This window comes from Callorhinchus milii, unplaced genomic scaffold (assembly GCF_018977255.1).
Source record: "Callorhinchus milii isolate IMCB2004 unplaced genomic scaffold, IMCB_Cmil_1.0 Scaffold26, whole genome shotgun sequence".
Classification (NCBI taxonomy): Eukaryota; Metazoa; Chordata; class Chondrichthyes; order Chimaeriformes; family Callorhinchidae; genus Callorhinchus; species Callorhinchus milii.
In genome coordinates, this window is record NW_024704767.1 from 5363136 (window position 1) to 5385005 (window position 21870).

General features: G+C 37.0%; 1 protein-coding gene across 6 annotated transcripts in view; it reads right to left on the reverse strand.

The window, feature by feature from the left end:
- The window catches only part of arnt2 (aryl-hydrocarbon receptor nuclear translocator 2), a 57169-nt gene that overhangs the window by 12725 nt on the left and 22574 nt on the right, over positions 1–21870 (reverse strand). For all 6 annotated transcript variants that reach the window (XM_042344051.1, XM_042344050.1, XM_042344049.1 and 3 more), the window contains 9 exons: positions 20985–21050; positions 20666–20751; positions 12980–13056; positions 12402–12536; positions 10614–10688; positions 8442–8593; positions 5406–5481; positions 5067–5190; positions 838–937 (listed from right to left, as the gene is read on the reverse strand). In XM_042344051.1, coding sequence (XP_042199985.1) covers positions 838–937; positions 5067–5190; positions 5406–5481; positions 8442–8593; positions 10614–10688; positions 12402–12536; positions 12980–13056; positions 20666–20751; positions 20985–21050 — 891 coding nt within the window. The remainder of the gene's footprint in view (positions 1–837; positions 938–5066; positions 5191–5405; positions 5482–8441; positions 8594–10613; positions 10689–12401; positions 12537–12979; positions 13057–20665; positions 20752–20984; positions 21051–21870) is intronic.

Sequence of the window (21870 nt, forward strand, 5' to 3'; positions counted from 1 at the left end):
AATTGGGCGGAATGCTTTCTTTTAGTCTTCTATTTTATATCATTTTTACGGGATCGTCTAGATAGGGATAACACCAATAGATTTCTCTTACAATATGAATCAACATCTAGAACTCTAAATGTGACGAACAGTTTGGATTAGCTGCAAAATACAGCACCCTCCAAACTATTCCAACAATGTACCTTAACTCTCACTTCAAAAATATGCATGTTCTGTGCCAGCCTGGCATTTCCCTTTCCTATAAACAGCCTATCTAAGGAGACAAACGCAAAACTTAGATTGTGTCATGCCATTGAATTGAGACAGGCCAAGTAATTATAGTAAGATATCTGATAGGCTTCCAATCTAGTGACAGTTTATTTGAAAGCCAATGCAGCAGCTGATTTGCACACAGCAATGTCCCACAAACAGCCATAATATAATAGTAAACCTTGGATTTGATATAGCACTTTTCATGTATTCTAGATGTTTCAAAGAGCTTCACGGAATATACTGTCAAGTGAATTGACTGTATATTTGAGAGTGAAACGCGGCAGCCAATTGCGCTCAGCAGTGTCCCACAAACAGTCGTGGATTGAAGTGACCAATTTATTATTTTTACTATTTACTATTATAGAGTGCATAACCAATTCATCTGGAAGCTTCTTGGCCCAGACACCGGGAGAAACTCCTTTCTCTTTTCATGCCTGGCTACACCAAGACTTGAAAAGCTTCCAGTTACATGTCAGTGGCAAAATGAGTGAACAACAATGGTTTTAATGGATCTGGCTGAAGTGCCTCAAATTAAATCAGCTTAAATCGATAGGAGTAAAGTATCACCAGTATGCTTAGATTTACCTAAATGTTTGTCCTGATCTTCCAGGTTGAAAAGAATTTCCTTGTGAATAAATCTGTTGGCTGCTTGCAGCTGACGGTGTAGACATCGTCTTCTTTTCACCTGTATTTATTTTTTTAAAAATCATAAGTTGAATCACCTCTTAAGTTATAACTAGCTGAAAGATTATTTAGTTAATTTGTGAATAGAATGGAAATATTTATGGCAGCATTGATGGAAAATCCAAGGTGTGCATTAAAAAAAGGACAAGCTGCAGCTCTTGATTCTCTGCCTACATTCTTTAAATACATTTATATACATACTTTGAATAAATTCTGCTTTAAATATATCCTTTTTTAAAGATGATTTTCCTCACAGACTAGACGTGATGATTTATTTTCCTTGCTAAACCCTCATGAAGGCATTAACTCTTCCAGGCATTTGTTTCCACAGGGGCCCTCTGGTTCCTTACCCAAATGAATATTATTCGTGCGGGAGCATTGAAACCAAGCCTGATCTTGTCCTTAGGCAACATCCATACATAGGCACCTCCAGCAGGGGTCACTGGATGCAGTAGTAATGAGAACAAGACACCCTGGCTGATTCTTTCCTCCCTACAACAGCAACATTCTGCCATCCTGCCTGATCAGCTAGCTCAGGGCAGACTTGCGTAAATCACTGCAGGTCGTCTTTTCTCACCAAATTAATTTAAAGTTCAGCAAAACAATATTGGTAATAATATCAAAGTTAGCTCTGGATTATGTATGCTCGCTCGGTCACAAGATGATCAGGAAGTGAACATCTGGAGATTATTATGTGCTCGTACAGCAAAACAGGATGTCGCCTCCCGGGAAGCTGAAGCTTATGTCAGAGGCCACAGAACAAGAATACTGAGATCCAACCATATCAAGAGTCTGATACCCAGAATCGCAAAGGTGGCCACCACCTTTAGTACACAGTGTTCCATCTAATTCCTGCACCCCACTGTCGGAATTGAACACAAAAATTCTATGGTCAGAAAGCCTTTGGCAATGAGACTGTGCAAAGCTGTCTGGAATTCAGCATCTGTACAGACAGTTCCCACTGTTTCTTAATTCAAAGCCACATTCATGTTGCCCTGTGTGTGTGTGTGGTGGATAGGGGGGGCAGATAGCAGTGTTGGATGGGCCAACAGTCTAAAAAGAATATTATAGTAGGAAAGCCTACCACTGCTGACTAACTCTTGGTAAATACCCTGGACTCGTGTTACTACATTGATTGTTTATTCCCTCTACAAATAAATCTCAAAATCTTCTGACAGGATCTTGTGGTGTTGGGCTTTGAGGTCCAACAATATTACTCAGACTCCATGCCTCACTTTGTTCTCCTTGAATATTAAGCAAACCTTCCTAGTGAGCTAATAGGAAGAATCTTAAACTTTTCATTCAGAATAAACAATCAAGATCTTTCAGTCCATAATGGGAGAAGAGTCTTCCATCCACCTGGGAACAATGAAGTAGCAAAAGTAGAATTTGTGACTGGTCTAATGGAATTTCTCAATATGAATTCAATACAGCAGCAGGAGAGGCAGGAGATGTTAAGGCTTCCCTGACAGTAACATTCCACTCCCTGACTCTCTCAAGGAAATCCAAACAGTGAAATTATCCTTTAGAAATGAAAGGAATAAATTATCAGACATTCAGTGTGGGGGTAAAAATTCCATCTGGGCTAGATTTACTCTATTTATGTAGTATTTCAGTGTGTCCAATTTTGGCAAATTCAGTCTTAATTGTAATACTGGTTTTCTGACAAGTTCTTTCAAGAACTACGGAAAAACAACTTCAAAGTTAAGACTAAACTTCTGAACACTTTTGAAATGCTGCATAATGTAAATCTAGACCCAGGTGGAATTCTCCCCATTGATGTTATATCAAAGTTAATAAGTGAGCAAATGAATTAAAAAATTGCAAGCAAGGTACTGTACTTCAACCAATACTAAATTTGTAAAAAAAAAGACACTTAAGGCTAGATGGAAACTGTCTGAAAGCTAACTTACTCTATACCTTTCAACTGAACAAGCTTTTCATTGCCTTATAAATTACTCTGCTTCATCCTGTTTTTACATGCATTTTCTGATTTTTAACAAGAACAAAATTACATTTGTCTTGTGCCTTTCACGTCGGGTGGATGACTCAAGGCCCTGGACAATCAGTGTTTCGGACCCGAAATGGGGGTCGGGATCTGGGGAGGGTGAAGGGCAGGGGGAGAAGGAGGGTGATCGAAGGCACGGTTGAAGAAGAGGACCTTGAGACGGGTCTTGAAGGAGGCAAGGGAGGTGGCGAGGCGGTGGGACTGCGGGATGGAGTTCCAGAGGGTGGGGGCAGAGTGGCTAAAGGCCTGTCAGTGAGGAAGCCAGTAAGGTGGAGTGTGCATTCTTGGATGGCGATGCTGTCAGTGCCTGAGGTGTGGAGGCACTGACGGGAGCCAATCAGGAGGGCTTCGATCTTGTTACCGTTCAACTGTAGAAAGTTAGCTTTCATCCAGGACTTGTCAGAAAAGCAGTGGTCCTGGAGTCGAGGGTGGAGGCAGAGAGGTAGAGTTGGATGTCATCCGCATACGTGTGGAAATTGACCCCATGTCTGCGGATGATGTCACCAAGAAGGAAGATATAGATATTGATGAGGAGTGGACCATGGACAGAGCACGAGATGGTGCGGGCGCGAGAGAAACCGTTTGTGGTGATGAAGTGGAGACGGTGTGAGAGGTAGGAACCATTCGACAGAACCATGAAAGTTGAGGTGAGAGGCGGTGGAGGATACAGTGGTCAATGGTATCAAAGGTAGCAGAGAGATCAAGGAGGACCAGTGTCTTAAGTGCACATCTCATTGGCGATTCAATTTTAGTTTGAGTGATTTGACTTTACTGCTGATTTGACCTTTATAACTCTTTTTACTGAGTCTTTCCTCTTTTTCTACACTGATTTATATTCCCCAATTTCATCCAGCAGCATTCTCCACCATATCCTATACGGAAACACATCTCAATTCACTCACACTGTGGAAGGTCATTACTGAGCCAGTCATTCTTTCCTCTTCCTTTCCCAATCTTACGTAAAATCTCCTCTCCATTTCTTCTGATTTTGGTTGGCATAAGGAAATTGTACCCGACATTGAAAATAGCTCACTCCTACGTACTGGAGCCTGTATAATCACTGCAAAGCTTGACATTTGGAGTCGAAATGTGAACATTTTAAGTAGAATTGTGATCACGACCAAACTGCTGATAGATTGCCTGAGGCCAATAAAAGTTAAGACACTGGGGCCAGTTAGACGGTATAAATTGGCAGTTAACAAAGTAGCTAATGAAATTGGGCACATGGGAGTTACGAGAGGATTGGAGTAGATTAATATTTCATTTTGGAGGAAAAAAGTAGTGTAACATGTCAGGGTATTTGTTTACTGAGTAAAGCTAAAGCAGGCAATGACAGACAGATTAAATATAGCTTTCCTTGAAGCATGTACTATTTATCCGCAATATCCACTTGTCATTCATGAATGTTCTACCCCTTTAGCTAGAACTATGAAGGACAAGATAAGTGTTTTTCAGCTCCTTTTAAGTGCATGCCTATTTAATAGTATATTGCCACTAAATATGGAAAATATATCAACACCGTGTGTGTTATTCTTTGAGTCTGGAATTGCTTTTCTATGAATTCTTATGAATAGTTGAGTAACCACCATCTGTGATTTTATTAAAGAAACAATCCTTCCTAGTGAGCAAATAAAAAAATCAAATGAGAAGCGTTAATTAATTGGGAACTCTGGTTACAACAATAATAATTATTGCATTTGATATAGCATCTTATCACAAAGCGTTTTAGAATATACTGTAAAGTGCATTGACTGTATATTTTGTGGGCATGTGAATTTGATAAGATATATTGCTTTTTTGTTCCCAAACCTACAAAAGGTTTGTATTGCAGTAGCCCTTTTTCTACCTATTAATCTTTGAAATCATATTTCAAAGCTTCACAATATTGAACCTTTCACACAGTTGCTGTATAATATCTGTAGAAACTCACTTTCAAGAATATTTTTGACAGAAGAAAAATCTGTGAAGGGATGAAACAGCTTCTTAAGTATTTTGAAACAATATAATTGTTTGTTCTGACTTGAAATTATTATTTGGTTGTTAGTCATTGCAGCAAAGGAGAATTAGAAAAATTTGATTCATACTATCGATAAGACACAAAGTATACAAAAAATATACTCACCCGGTGAAATACCTGTATAGATCTCTGTGAACCTGGGGTCCCTGTCTTGAGCAAATAATGGATCTGATTTGTCAATAGACTTCCCGTGCTCTTGAACGTTTGCAGACACAGTTGGAACAGGGACCTTTACAAGAAATAGCTACATGAATCGTTGATGCCACCAATTCCTTCTGAAATGCAAGCCGTGATCTTTGCAACAGAAAATGTTTTCTAAAAGTTATCCTTATTTATACAAGCTAATTGTATAATAACATATTCTCAGCAATAATATACAATCTCATTTGATGCGCTAAACTTCCTTTAAAGTAGCACTGTACTTGTGAGAATTCTTTGTACTACCTGGGAAGGGTCATAGGATGTTAGCCCCTCTCTTGGAACAACTTCAAGCTCTGCTTGCTGTTGCTGTTGGAGTTGTCTGTAATGTAGAATTTAAGCACAAATGGAAGCAAATTCATAATGACATTATTCAAATTAGTCATCAACTAAAAATAAATCAAGCTGTTTTGAGATGGGCTTCTAGCTCGTTACATTTATAAAAGACTATGATTTGGAGTCGAGGTCTAATTTTACAACTCATCGAAATTACTGACTGCAGCATTAAAAATTATAAACCGGATCACCAAAAATATGCCACGTTCAGCAGTTGTTCTTTAAATATTAAATTACTTTAAACAGCTTTGAGAAAAGCTTTCATACATGTCATGACAGTTCTCGTGTTGCAAACTTGAGTTTATGTTCAAACATCTCATCAACATTTTTCTGGAATTTGTAAGCATGGTTTAATATAAATTAATTAAGTTCACTGACTTCTAGAAACAGTTGAAAATGGTTTAATGAACTTCACACAGCAGTTGGTTAAAAATGGCTTTGCTTTCTTCATTAGAATTATAATATTCTAATTAAAAGAGTAAACAATATCTAACAGTAAACATTATCTACCAATTAATTTTTTTTAAAAACGTTGAGTTGACATTGCAATAGCATCACAGATGGTTTGCATTTTAAAGCAGTTCAAAATATTCCAATCTTAAGCAATTGTAGGCACTGACCTATAACTACCCCCAAAAGTGTGGTCAAACTATTTTATGCATCAATGAATCACAAAAGCGTATCTACAATCAATTTAAATGAACCTATCATAACTGCTACCTCAAAGAAAACTGCCACTTTTAATTACTATAAATTACACCAGGTCAATTATTTTGAAGCCCCATTCTGTCAAAACTGTCTGAAAGACATTCAAAGATGAACATAATCTTGATTCAGCACAATGCACTATTACTCAACTGTGGCAGATAGCAGGAACACAGAGGTATGGGTCAGCATAATGCAGATTTATGTCAAATGGACTTAAAGAAACAACATCTTGCGGTAAAGTTAAAACAAATAGTGGATAGAGGGATTAAGGGATATGGGAATAGGACGGGCAAACGGAGTTAGGTTAGAAGATCAGCCATGATCTTATTAAATGACAGGGCAGGCTCGAGGGGCCAAACGGCCTACGCCTGGTTCCTACGTCTTATGGTCTTATAAATATTCACAAATTTACATTGGTACTTTTAAACCATTGAAAAACTTGATAAACTTATCAGCTATTCAAACAAAAATCAATTGAAAATTAATAGAACAGGAGGTCTGATGAATAAGTTTCACCTAAATTCATCTTTACGATTAACAGAATCTCTGCCGGAAAGAAAGTCAAACTGTGGAGAAAATGCTGTGAGGTGTATGAAACATATTTTTAAAAATGTAATTAGAGGCTGTGTTTTGCTTGAAATGGAAATAGGTGAGGAATGGAATAGAGAAGTTAGAGATGGGCCCAAGAAAGTCATCTGGCAGGATTATGATTTCTGCAAGTGAGAAAATGCATTTCTGGCGCTCTTACATATTTGAATACTTTTTGTATTCCACAGATTTGAGATAAGGTATTGCATGTAACAATGCTATCAGACTTTAATCTTCACAAAACATACATTAAATCATAATTCATGGTGAAATTTGACATCAAATTGTAAATCCTTGCTGTAAAGAATGCTGAACAAATCTCCTCATCTGTATTTGGGCAAGATGGAATTCAGATTGAAGTAAGTCAAGTTTTATTTAAACTGTGACAATGCCTGTTTATTGTGTCTCCTGTTTATTGTGTCTCCTCAGCAAATTTGGTAACCTCAAGAAACCTTTGCAACGGGAGTGAGCCAAACTTAAAGCACAAGAGTAATACTGTCCCCTGCAGTCAGGCCAGTGGAAAAGAATTGCATCACCAGACAATTATATAAGTACTCATAGTCACAAGCAGAATACAAAGTTTTTTCTTTCTTCAGACAGATTCAGTTTTAAGATATACTCTATAAAGAGGTTACAAATTGGAACAGTAAAATGAAACAATATGCTAAATCTTGATCCATTTCCATTTATACAATAAGGTTCCATCAATTACACGTTCTAAATTAGAGTTACTTTTCCCTGACATCTTAAAGTTAGAAAAATATAAATCTGAAAAGTTCAAAAGTATATTGAATAAGTTTATCGAGGGCTGATACTGGAGAACGAAAAGCACAGGGATATTGGAAAGATGGTTTTCGCTAACCTCTCAACAATAATAATAATCATCCTTGCATTTGATATAGCGCTTTTCACGTCTTCTAGACGTCTCAAAGCACTTCACAGATTAGACTGTAAAGTGAATTGACTGTATTTGTGGGCGAAATACGGCAGGCAATTGCGCACAGCAGTGTCCCACAAACAGTCGTGGATTGAAGTGACCAATTTTTATTATTTTTTTCTTGAGGGATTATTGCAATTATTACAAGGATTATTACCAGACAAATATACACAGACGCACTTTCAAGTCGTTGCCCAAAAGCCATTAAATCCCTTACAGCGCCTTACTGCTGCTCAGTCAAGATCAGTGAACCCACAGAATGATGGACTCATAAAATCCTACACCCATTCGGCGCATCGTGCCTGTGCCAGCTCTTTGAAAGAGCTATCCAATCAGTCTCAAGGCAACAAAGTGAATGTGTGGGCAGAAATAAGCTCTCAATCCATACAGATTACTGATGATTAAGCACTGCTGGTCTACGCAGCCATATCCAGAGATTGGGAAAGGTTCAGCAGCCAGTAAACGAATGAAAATGAGAAACGTGTGCAAGAACAATGTAAAATGATAAATTCCATAGAGCTAGTGGGCAGGAAATACCAGATTTGCTTCTAACTGAAGCAACTCTGTCGTAATTTCTTCGTCAAAGTATGGCCTCATACAGGAATGTAAATACTGATTATATTTTGAATACAAAGTTTTATTTTCAGCACATAGCTTGTACAGTTGTAACCCGGATAGATCACAAATGAATACAATAATTTACGATAACTTACTTTACATTGGTGTTGGTACAGATAATGTACTCAATTTCATCTGAATAGGGATTCTGGAAAGTAAAACTGCTTGTTCTTATCCATAGCCACTCTCTGCTCTTTGTTCGAAAGCGGTACATCACTGACAGCACCTGCCCTTTCAATTTAAGGACCTAGTGAAAATAAACAATGATTGATTGGATTGTTCACTCTGCACTGTAATTAATGAACAAGGATGAAGGTGCATGATATTGATTAGTGGCTCTCTCGATCTAATATCTCATTTCAGAGTATATGTTTAATAAATTTGGCATTTCATTACTTACTGTATATCATTCTTTGTGCTGAAAACTCTTTCGTTTTTTATTTTCTAAACCACATCCAGCGGCTGGATTTTTTTAAAAAAGGATACAGACACTTATAGTTTTTAACTAAGATAGGGAAGGAGTGGTTTTTTTTGCTTGTTGGAAACAAATGCAACTACTGCACTACAATGTATGCAGTTTTATTCCTCAACGTCTACAATTGCTGCATAATGGTACGAAGAACGGTATGTATATGTAGCCCTATATCATTCAAAATGTCCACCAAAATGTATCTTTTTAGTGCTGCAGTGCACTCCCCTTGGTCTACATACCGCGAAGCAGCCCAGGAGGAACTACACAAGGCAGGTTACTTTTACCACAAAAGACAAAAGAATTTATCAGAAGGTGCTGACGAGAGTTAATGATTGCAAGATGATGTATGAAGCACAGAAAGCCTTCAACCACCAGGTTCAGAGAAAAAATGGGAAAAGACCAGAACAACTAAAAGTGCTTGGAGTCCAAAACAGCCAAGTGAACTATTTTCTGTCTCGTGCCTTCCCCAAAATGTGCAGTGCATCCCTGTTATAACAGGATTAGTTAAACCACCAAAAAAAAATTAACATTATTCAAGTAAAAACTCATTATACTGAAATTACAAAATAAATGTAGTTCCTACTTATAGTACAATAAAATTAAATTGTAGCAATACGTAAAATCAATTAAATATATTTAATGTGGTGATTTGTAAATACTTGATGGTAAAATGTGAAAACTTGAGATGATTTCAGCCTCAAATTACTTTTAGTTGTTTTATTCAGAAATATTTCCTTTTCCCAGACATGATTAGGTAACAGGGTCCCTTTGCCTTTTAAAACGTCTGATTAAATCTTTGAAAAAGCTTCCTTCATTTGAGTTCAACAACCAACACCCTTCTATCAACAAAAATCCCCACCACACCCTATTAACAGGGTCACAAAGAATACAGAACTCACATCAGTGTCCAGTTCTAGAGCTTCCTATTGCACAACAGATAAAACAAGCTCTGGAATTGGTGATACGGTTCTCTTTGTTATTCTTGGCCTCAAGGATGAAACATACAGGTCCAAGTTTCCCACTGTAGCTGATGCCTTTATCTTTGCTAGGAAAGGAAACCCTTACATGATGCTCATTGGCTTAGTCCCAGATGGCCACCAGTTTCAGCAACCTTTCTCACTCATTTGTTATAACATTACTGACAATGTCAGCAGAATAGATTTTATGGGGATGAGAGAAAGGGGTAAACTTCACTAACAGGTTCCAGACACCTTCAGCAGATTTTCATTTATTTTTCCAAGTAGTTACATGAAGCATATGTCCAGGTGTTCTCACTTTTCTAAAATGCAAATATTCATAGCCTCAAAAAAGAGATGAACTGCGGGAAATGATTTTAAGGTGTTAGGTATGTGTACTTCAACTCCCTCCACACTCTAAAGCCTTCCCCCCTCCTCCCTAATAATCTGAATATGTGAACCCATGTAAAACAGCTTTTAACAAAAATAACTAACATTCTTTTCAATCTTTGTAAAAAAAATTATATGTAATGTAAACTGAATGTCATGCTCATTTTTCAGTGTAATTAACCAGTGTGAAAATCGCACTGACATATTTTTTGTAAAACTTTTTACATTAAGCATAGACCTGATATTCATTTTGTGAAGCTAAACTTACATGTGAAAAAAATATAATTGTATTTGTTAAATTATCTCTCTGGCAGGAAAACCCTTTGTGAGCAAGCAATCATTAAATTCATAACTGATTGATATTTGCAGAAGAATTTAAATATGTACTATAATTCATTTGTGAGAAATCAAAAAAGGTATCCAAAAAACAAGACACATATTACTCCTACCTGTTGGAAACTATCCCGCACATGACCTTGATCTTCTGGGTGACAAAATTCTACAATGTCCTTCCCCAGCAGATCCTAACAGAAAACAAACCGTACAAGAAATGACCAGAATGATAACTATTATCGACATATAATTGATATTATTTGCGTCCATGATTTCAAACATTTTCAACCAAGGACGTCTTCAATTTTGCTAAGAACGAGAATGAAGTTAATTCATTGAAGATAAATGGAATGAAAACACAACAGATTTCAAAAAAAGGATTGGTTGTATGGGGAGTAACGGTTTCAAATGAATTTATGAGTGTGTGTAACTATTTATTGGTATTTAATTATTGCAGTAATAAAGCTACTCCTGATATCTCTGATATGTCTCTGATATCCTGATATAATAGGTACTGATTTTTTTGGATCCACTGTTTATCCTTTGAAGAATTATGATGGTATGTTGAATATTGACAACTAAGGAATATCTACAAAAATCAACCATTTGATCCTGGTTGGATTGAGTTCATTTCGACATTTTCACTTAGTTTTCTTACTCCACACGCTTAATAATAATCAATTTTCATTTTCAATCCACGACTGTTTGTGGGACTCTGCTGTGTGCAAATGGCTGCCGCGTTTCACCCACAATATACGGCCATTTCACTTTACAGTCTATTCGGTGAAGCGCTTTGAGACGTCGAGAAGACGTGAAAAGCGCTATATCAAATGCAAGGATTATTATTATTATTATCTCTGAAGCATTGACGTTCTACTGTTGAGCAATTATTCAACATGACAGTGTATGTATGTCATAATAATAATAAATTGGTCACTTCAATCCACGTCTGGTTGTGGGAGACTGCTGGGCGCAATTAGCTGCCGCGTTTCGTCCACAAAATATACAGTCAATTCACTTTACTGTATATTCTGGGAAGCTTTATGAGGCCTTGAAGACGTGATAAGGCGCTATATCGAAGACGTGATCTCGAAGATGTGATAAGACGTCAGCGCTTTAGGCTTCTTCCCGACATGAATGGCACTCCATGAATGTAATTTTGTTGTTGTTGTAGTATATCAAATGCAAAGATTATTATTATTTTATTATTATTAGCTGCAATATAAGAGGCCAGCCCAAGAAATACAGATTTTTTGGGAGCTGCCAATACAATGGTTAAATGTATTATAATGATTAATGGTTGATGTTCGTTTATGCTTTTCTAAGTTCCAACTATGAATATCACTGGGCTCTGTAAAACCATCAAGTATGTTTGCTAAAAATATTCCACTCCTGGGTGTAGAAAGGGGATATCTTTGTGTATCTCTTGGATGTGACCTTTTTCAAAATAATTTGGCTTGCTTTCGAGGTGTTTTGAGTATTCAAGTTGCAAAACATGTACAGTGACTAACAACACATGTCTCAGCCTGTGAGTGGACTGCAATGTTACATCGAATAATTATTATTTGAATAATAAAAACAACTGCATAACCAGGATTGCACTGAGTCAGATAAAATCAATTATTTTTGTTTAAGAGTACAAGCCTTTGCCATATACAGGTTATATAGATATCCATGCTTTGCTAACATACCATGTTGGTCAAAGTAAAGTAAAAGATTTCGGTCTCAGACATCAATTAAACAATCCAGAGAAAAGGCTTTGAGAAGAGATTTAATTTTACAGAAACAAAAGCTCATCTAATGAGTGAAGGAATTTAATTAGGTAGATATTAAAGCTTTTGTGGGCCAAATGACCTCTTCTTCTCATCCTTGATTTTTTTTAGTTTCTTAATAGGCGAACATACCTGTGGCTGATAGCCAATGACAGTTATACATCTGTGATCCACAAATGTAAAAAGTCCATCTGAATTGTGTCTGGACAGGAACTCTGTGGGGACGACCAATCCATTCATATCCATACACATTGGTGAGCTGGTGACCTTGAAAATATTATCGCCAGAACATGACCAACATGAAAGTATCAAAAACAAACACTTTATCATCTCTCTTATGTGAATGATCCCCACTATGTAGGGAGTACACTTGGCTACTCAACTGAAAGGTACTATATAAATGCAATTTGTTGTTGTTGTTACAGGAATAGTCTTTATTTGATTCTGTCTAACAGTATAAGCATCACTGCTTTGGCTTGGACCATTCCCAGTCATCTGCTACGAAGACACAAGTAGAAACGTGTGCCCTCAGTGAGCAAAAGGTACGTGGACCAATTAGGGAAATGAAAAATAAAATGTGAATTTTTATTTTATGACATTCAGAGTTTTGAACATCCTGAAATAAAACACAAATTAAATTCAAAGCAATTTGGCGGCATAGATGTTGATTAGTAGTAAAGAAATACATTTATTGTCCCCTTTAATAATACCTGAAGGCGTCCAATTGCAACCATGCAAAATTTGCTTGCTGGTCCCGTGTCTGAATCTTCTTCTGGAATTGTCATTCCTATGGAGAAAAAAAAACAGCACTGTCTTAAGATATAACTACTATTGCTGAAAATGCTATTATGGGACTTTTTCATCCCCTACGACAATCGGAATTATAACAAAAATATTCATTTTAATGAAATGTACATCTTAATTTATCAATTTTTCTTTGGTGAATACTCATAAGTATGGCCTTCCACCATCCCACATGTTTCTTGTGTTTAGACTATACTGTCTGCTGTACAAAGAGTGATACTCAAAATGAGGTGCTGACACTTGCAAGTCACACTCTGTACAGCTCAGCTTTTCCTCTTGAAAATCCTTTTTTCCCCTGAGGTTTTTACAGTGATGTCATTTGTGTTGAATGCCCATGCTCTAGAAACTCTAATGTTTTCCCAGTCAGTCACTAACTAAACTAAATGCTTTAACTGAAGACATGGAACAACCCTGAATATCTGACGATTTTCATCCCAAGCTTTCTTTTCCTCATTCTCTACAATCACTAACAACCAGTTAGAAAAATGACCTTCCAAATTTTAGTATCACATATAATTTGATATCTATACGTGTCTGCAATTATCATGGATGACATCAGTGTTTATTGGACACAAAAGCCACTGTCCTGGCTGTTTGTTGATCAGCTGGCAGTGCCTGTGGATACAGGAGCCTGTCAAACACCAGTGCCTGAAGTGGGTTTTCTATCTTTGTGAAATTCAAATATTTTACTGAAGGATACAAAAATGAAAAAAAAACTTGTGGATCAGAAAAAGTAATCTACCATCGCTAAGATATTGAAACAAACTTTGACGTACCGAAAATTATTTCACTTAACAATGCTTTCAACAATAGACCACATTACCGAGTCAAACAAATCTCTGCTGAGTTCAATTATCCAACATTCTTTAGTGCTTTTGATTTAATTGGGTAAATAAACCGTTGAGTTCCTAGAATAGATGCTTTCATATTTCACCTCAAGGGAGTAATTCTTGTGTTCAGGACATCTGAAGCCTACCTTTCCAGCTGCTAAGTTTTTACAGCAACATACATTACAGGAGAGAGCTGAGTCATTACATTCGTTTTAAATCATGGCCGTTCGGATTAGTCACAGAGCTATTATGCTACTGCTCAACTCAAGAAACCTTGGTACCAGTATGATCAATTATACAAATAAAACCCGTCTATCCTTAAATACAGATAGTGCTTCTGAATCACCTACAATGTAAAAATCTACCAATGGATCGAGCTCAAATACACAATTCCTCCCCTCTCCATAGAATAAACTCAGCAACACATTGCCTGGCACTATGCAGTAGCAGGATATGGAACTGCTCTTGGATCCTTCAGACTACAGCCTTTGATCTCAATCATGCTATGATGGAATAGGTTGAACAGAGGCCACATTCCTTAACATACAGAGGGAAGGGGAAAAAATGAGCATATTTCGATGATTGGGCTTAAAGTTTTCAGTTGAGGTTTGGCTTCCAATCTCTGTTAGGGATGGTGCAGGCAGTTTCCTAGGGTGAGACTTCCTTTTGTAAGTTTCTTATTACATTACATTTATTACAAGAAAAATTAATCACTTTGGATCAGATTATACAGGGCAAAATAATGTTTTGCTGAACTGCGCAACATAAATCATTCACCCTTTATGTCTCAGTGTCACATGTCTATTCAATTGATCCATGTTGTTTTAACAGAACCGTTTGAATGTTTGTTTCAAACAAACAAGTCATAAAAATGACTGGTGCTACTGTAAGTAATTCACAATTGGCAATAAATAATCTAAGGACTGCTCAGCTTGTAACTGACAATATCATCATTGTGCCAGTGAGGAATTTTCAAATGAATTCCTGCAAATGATAACAACCAGAAAATTGATAGCATACATCTGGTGCAACACAGTATAATTGTATATGCAACTGTTCTTCAATGCCAGATGCATTTATTATGGGACCTAGATTTACTTTGGCATCAATGAACACTACAAGCCAATGGTAGTCTATTATACACTCTGTGTAAAAATGAGCACATGTATTTATTTATGTAATAAAAGCATATAAAAATTAAAAAGCAAATTAAATAGGAAAATAAAATACTTGATATACAGGGGTATCAAAGGATATTGGTTAATTACACAATTAAGGCACCTTTAATTCCCTCTGTAAATACGTGGCACAATTGCCCAACGTTCTTTTAATCATATGTATTCATACAAAACCTGTGCTAAAGTTGTAATGCAGTATTCCATTTCAACATTATAACTGGGAATACTTGCTCCATCATGTTGCTCATTAACATTCTGAACACCCAATGGTTGTTTACATTCAACATTCCTGTTCTATAAGAAAATGCTTTCCAAACACCACTTTAAGACAGGAAAATACCCCACATTTATACTGTTTTCAGTTAGTATATTCCAACTTGCAATTCGGAAACTCTGACAAATCTCTTTACTCAACATAATAGAAATATGTAAGAAATGTCTCTTGTGTGTTGTCTTTTTTTTAGTTCTATAAATATTGTAATAAACTGAATTATTGTAATTACAGCAGCAGTAAGAAAGAAAATACTGCAGCATGCAGTAGCCTTTTTAACATAAATCTGAAACAATTCTATTTACCAACTCAGAAAACAGGCCTTTGTCTGATTTCCCATCACTGCCTTATTCCCCACATTTTCTCCTAGACGTTTAAGAACTTATTAAAAAGGATTTAAGGTAAAATTAATGAACGGTACATATACCTGTGGGGTATTATTTCCCAAATATCAGAAATAAGGAAACACTTTTTCACTAAGCGGGTGGTGGTAGTGTGGAAATCACTTCCCCAGAGGGCAGTGGAGGCAGAATCAATTTAAAAATAATAAGCAAATAGATGAATACTTGATATACAGGGGTATCAGGGGGTATAGAAAGAGGGCGAGGATGGTGGAATTGACTTGTGGATCTGCCATAATCTTGGAAAACGATGGGGCAGGCTCGATGGGCTGAATGGCCTACTCCTGTTCCCATGAGATTGCAGAGATCGATTATTTTTAGATCAATTTTGAATATTTAAAATCCTTATTCTTTTAAAAAGAATCTGCAAAAGTGTTTGTAAAGTAACTGGCACCATGTGAGCAGTAAAGCAAAAATGATAAACCAGTTAGTTACTGAATAAACTCCATAAATACTACAGATGTTTATTTTTCACAAAGGATTATTCAGTTATATAAAAATCTTACTCTGAATTTTTTTTAAAAGCTCACAGATTTTCAGTGGCTAGATTCCCATTTTTGGTCTATTATCTCTGTGGCACTTCTGAGCAGGAGTATGGAAACAGTGTTTCATTGCAAAGCCACAGTTTCCAGCATTCTTTCACTGCAGCAATTATGGGGTGCTGACACTGGAGATTTGACAATTGAATAAACATTTCCAAGGCCAGCCTCGAAATTGATGGTGCATCTGAACAGTTCAGCAGCCAATAAACTGTGAGTTTTTTTAAAACCAAAAGTACATAGAAGTGTTGTCAGCTTGGCTTAGTTGATAGCACTCTTATCTCTGAGAAGATTGTGGGTCGAGGTCCCACTTTGCGACTTTGAGCTCACAGTCTAGGCTGACACTCTAGTAGGAGCGCTGCGTTGCTGGAGGTGCTATCCCTCAGATGAGACATTAAACCTTCTGTCTGTTCAGATGGACATTAAGCTTCCATGACACTTTTTAAAAAGAGAAATTTCTCCTGGTGTTCTAGCCAACAACCCTCCAGATAAGATTGGTCATTCACTTCAAAAGTATTTTGCAAATTGCCTTATGCGAATTGGTTGCCACGTTCAAATGCAAGTAAAGTCATTTCACTTTACAGCAATTTCCTGTGAAGAACTTTGGGACACAAATAATGAACTATATAAAAAAAACTATTACAACACAACTCTACTTTAGTAAAAAAAACTCTTTGCCAGAGTGGTCTTAAAAACACTAGCTGGCCAAGAACCTGGCCACTAACCTGCCAACTCACCATCCCTGCCAGAACAGATGTGTGGCTTTAGGGGATAGACAGGGAGAAAAATCAGTGCAGTAGGTGAATGAAGTTAATATACCCCTAAAAATAAATAAGTAGCCCTTCTCAAACTTCCCATATAAAACACCTTCTTACTAGAATGCATATTGATGTGACAGACTAACACATATGTAAACACTTTGGGACAATCTTTCTCTTTGGTGCCAAGGGTGCAGTTTTATGTTGTGAAATATGCAGATTCCCAAAGTTACTCCATAACATTTCATCAACTTGTAACCTTTAAAAATGAAGCCTGATTTGTTTTTAATCCCTCTTCTCCTAAATGAAGCAGTTCATGCCAATCTTAGCCCTCTTAGCTTCTCTTTGACCGTGCCTTCAGCTCCCCTCTCGACTCTCTACCCCCTCCTCGCTCCCTCCCTTCCCTCCCCTCACCCTGACCATTTCCCCCTGCTCGGGTCCTGACCCAACTCTACAGCGCCTTGGGACGTCTTCCCGACGTGAAAGGCACTCTATAAATGGAATCTTGTCTTGTCTTGTCTCCAGTATCTCAACTATATTAGTCTTTATGACCAACTCTGAACCATGATTCTCAGCTAAATCCAAACCTGTCCTCATCTCACTGCATAATCTCACTTCCAACAGAGGTCCCTGGGAGTAACTGAAAGGAACATTTGTCCCATCCTTAGTAGATGGACTTTGAAGTGTATTAGCTTTTTCCCACCATGAGAGTTGCCAGTCTGAATGAGTTTGGCTAGCTCAGCATAGCCCATGAATTAAACCTGATGTTTTCCAGGTTTCTATGAGGGCTGCTTGTGATATTTTTTTCCACTGAGCCATGTTTGCCTGAAAAATGCTTCCTGGATAGTTGCACATACATAAAAACTTTCCTTCACAGATATTTTTAAAGTATTATTAGTGTTTTTCTATTTCAATTCACAACTAAAATATGAGGAATCATCTATAGAGAAAAAAAATCTGGCCTAAGTGTACATGATATTTAGTGTTTAAATTACACTCCTTTAATTAGATCTGCTTTCACAGTTCTTAATATTTTACACTTAATGTGCCACTTGCATTTGTCCAGCGCAAAAAAAACTACATGGAAGTAAATCACCAAGTCACAACACAAACATGAATACAGTAGAACCATTTTATTCTTCGAGTCAACATGAGCCCAAGACATATTCTTAGCCAAGAAGAGTGAATGTTTAAATAATCTGTTTATATTGGCAATTTACTCTGGTTTAGGTAATGCAGAAAATAAATGCAGTTAGCATTTTAATACTGTAATTCCACAACAAGTTAATAAAATATATTCCAGATGACTTTTTTCCCCACTGTGTTGCATAAAAATAAGGCTACTTCATCCTGTTTTCCAATAACAGAGAGATTCAATGTGAGGTGGTTTCACAAATTCAAAATATAAATAGAAGAAATTCAACTGGGTCCAGGTTTGTGTTTAGGGTAATTTGTGATGCCTTATTTGGCTAGGAGAGTTGTCCTATATAAATTAACTCAAAATATCTGTCACTGCTACAGGCTGCTTGTCAACCTTAGTTGACAAGCACTTTATTTATAAATTCTGAGCTTCCATATAGGAGGACTCAGTAGAATGCAGATTACCGGATACAGACTTGATACAATGATACATTACTAAACATTTACTTATTTTAACTACTGTAGAGAGTAATTAAATGCAGCAGATAATGGAACCACGAATATAAACCACACTAAACAAATTAATAAACAATAGAGAATTACAATAATACAGCTCAATTGTGTACAGCTTAAGACAGTTTCAAAACGAGAGCAGCATAATATTTTTTCACAGCCACATCTCTTTCCCCAGTACTGTCTTAATGATGTGCTCACTAAAACCCATTTTCACAGCAAAGTGTAACAGAACACTCTCAAGCAAATTAACTGGTGTGGAAATGACTTGCGCTTTCTTCCCACAAGGACTAATTCAGAGCTCTAGTGTGCTCCCTGTCAGTGATTTGCGGTCAATCTGCGGTAATTTGGCAATATTTCCGACAAACACGATGCATGCACTTCCATTACGATACTGCTAGTTTCAGATTTTGCCTCATGAGATTCAACAATTTCTGCGAATGGTGTCTCTTATTTTTGTTGCCTATGATACAGATCTTTGACTGGACTTTTAAAACAGTGTGTAATCCCTGGTTAACAATGAACCTGGGACTGAATCTGAATTTCTCAAACATTGTATAAACTTTTAATGGAACTTATTATTGCCACATAAACCAGCAGTTTCCAGACTTCTGTGTGTCTGACTAGCTCAGTGGCAGCACTCTGGCCTCCAAGTCAGAAAAGTGTGGGTTCATGTCCCACATTGGGTCTTGGAAACATGTAGTCTAAACCGACACTATTGCAGTGCTGAGGGTGTAAAATGATATGTCTAGTTGCACAATGAACTGCACAGGACACAGGTGCAGGCCTCCTAGCAAGTGCTGGAAACACATGCAGAATGCCTTTAGGCCTCCTGGTGTGCGTCATGGTTCAAGTGACATCATCAGCATCCCAGAAGTGCTGACTAGCAGCCATTTTAATAATGGGGTATGTGACTGCACACCCTTTTTGGCCCAAAATACACTTTATATACCTCTTCATTTCGTGGCTGATGAAAGCAATTTTATCTCCATTTNAAAAAATAATCGTATCAGATTCCTCTGCTTTTGAAACTCACAACCCTCACATTGCAGATAACTAGAATGATTATTTAAAAAGGTGGAAGGGTGGGTGGGGGGGGTTCATCAGAGAGCTCTTCCTGCTTTTCTATAGGCACACTGCAANTTTTTTTAAGAACTCCAGAAAACAAACGTTTCAAATTAAGAAAGGAAGTTTACAAAATTGAAATTCTTAAATTTAAAGACAACAATTATAAGGCCAAGACTAGAGAGATATTGGATATCTGAATTCTGCAACATAATTTAATAGTTTAAAAATATTAATTTTAGTACACATAGCAAAATTGTACAGTGAGTGTACCTATTCCAAACATTGTTATCAGAACCCAAATAGGGTATAAATTGATTTTTTGATTTTGATTATTTATTCTCTGAGCAATATATCTTTAAAAGTAAAAGCATAGCCAGGGGATTAATGTGCAATGGATTGGAAAACTATTTTTTTTACCTCTGAGGCTTAGGTCTCAGAATTAAGTCCAAACAGATGACAAGCAAACATTTTCCCTCTAATAGCCGTTATGGATCTAGCATTCAAATATGTTTTGACAGCCGCAATGCACTTCTCAGTAGCATGAGCCCAAAGCATGAAACTGGCCTCAGATTTGGCACATCCTGCAGTAACTTGGCAATCTTGCTCAAATATGGGATATGCAGTTTGCATGTGGAAAAAGTCCTGCTGGTGCAGTAGGGAGTGCTGCCTTGAGGCTAGGGTTAAGCTCTGGGTCATCGGGGTAATGTGCATGGAACTCTGAAGCATTTTGTTTGACCTGAGAATACTTAGTGAGATTACTAAATGCAAAGAGACAAAATGTTCCAAACTCCTTCACTTATAAAAGTACAAAGCAGAAGCAGACTAATATGACAAGATTATCAGGATGAATCACATTGCAATAAACAGAGTAGAGCTGAAGTGTCATTTGATTACCTGCTGGTGGCCAAGCCTTGATGTATCCAGTACAGTGCACCACAGAATACTGTGACTCTCCATCTTTTACAGGTCCCAAACCATTCCTGTTGATATAACAATGACAAACATGTTATCGGGTGCAAACCCTCAACTGTCTAAAGCTTTGGGATGTCTTCCCGATGTGAAAGGTGCTATATAAATGCAATTTGTTGTTCTGTTTACATTAAAGAAAACTTGGACAGATTTAAAATAAAACTATAAAAATAAGGAATGAAGGAAACATTATACGCAGGAAGCAAAAAAAATTGGTGCATAAGAAATACTGAGGGTTACCTACCTATATCTCTTCCGCATAACAGTTAGCCTACTCAATGAGACGTGATCCAAGGGAGCAGTTCCACACCTGAATTAAAATGGAGTAAGTTACAACCAAAGAATGTTTAAGATATATCTACTGATTATCAATTTACAAACTGGAAAATTTCTTGCTGATTTAACGGTCAGGGCACAATAAGAAATCAGTAAATTATTCTCCCTACGTGAAAGGCGCTATACAAATTGTATTTTAGGGAGAGAACCCACATGATTTGCTGAAGGAAATACATTTTCCATTCTACTTACATACACGTATATAAGTAGACTTTGCCATCTTTCCATATTTTGGAAATTAGGTGGACAAAGCGGAATGTCATTTGTTTGCTATTTATATCACTGATGTTAAACATTCAGAATTCCTCGGGCTTTGCAACAACTCCCTCCATCATTAACATTTTCATTCAAGGTTTGATTTGATTTACAGTGTTTGAATGCAATACAACACAAAGTTCCAGCTGCCCATTTTTCAGAACTACTGGAGGTCCAGTTAAACAAAAAAAAGCCAATTACTCAACTTTTAGGTTCAGCAATTCTAATCTCTATGATTCCTCCTGATATGTGCCACATGCCATAGGTGAGGTAACTCATCCAGTCAGAAAATCAGATCCTTTATAAGTGATGTTGCAGCCAGAACCCTGACTATTTTCCTTTCATATGCCCTTAAAAGCATCTCTATTGTTGGTCTTTTTTTTAAAATTGCAGATAGTAGGAGGTAACATAGTATGGGTGAGTAATGCAACCACAAACTTACAGAACACTTAAAGGAAAGAAAAACACAAACATTTTTGGGAGGGATAGCCATGTGAAACAGATGTATAGGTTCTTGATACACCTGAACCTTGCAATCT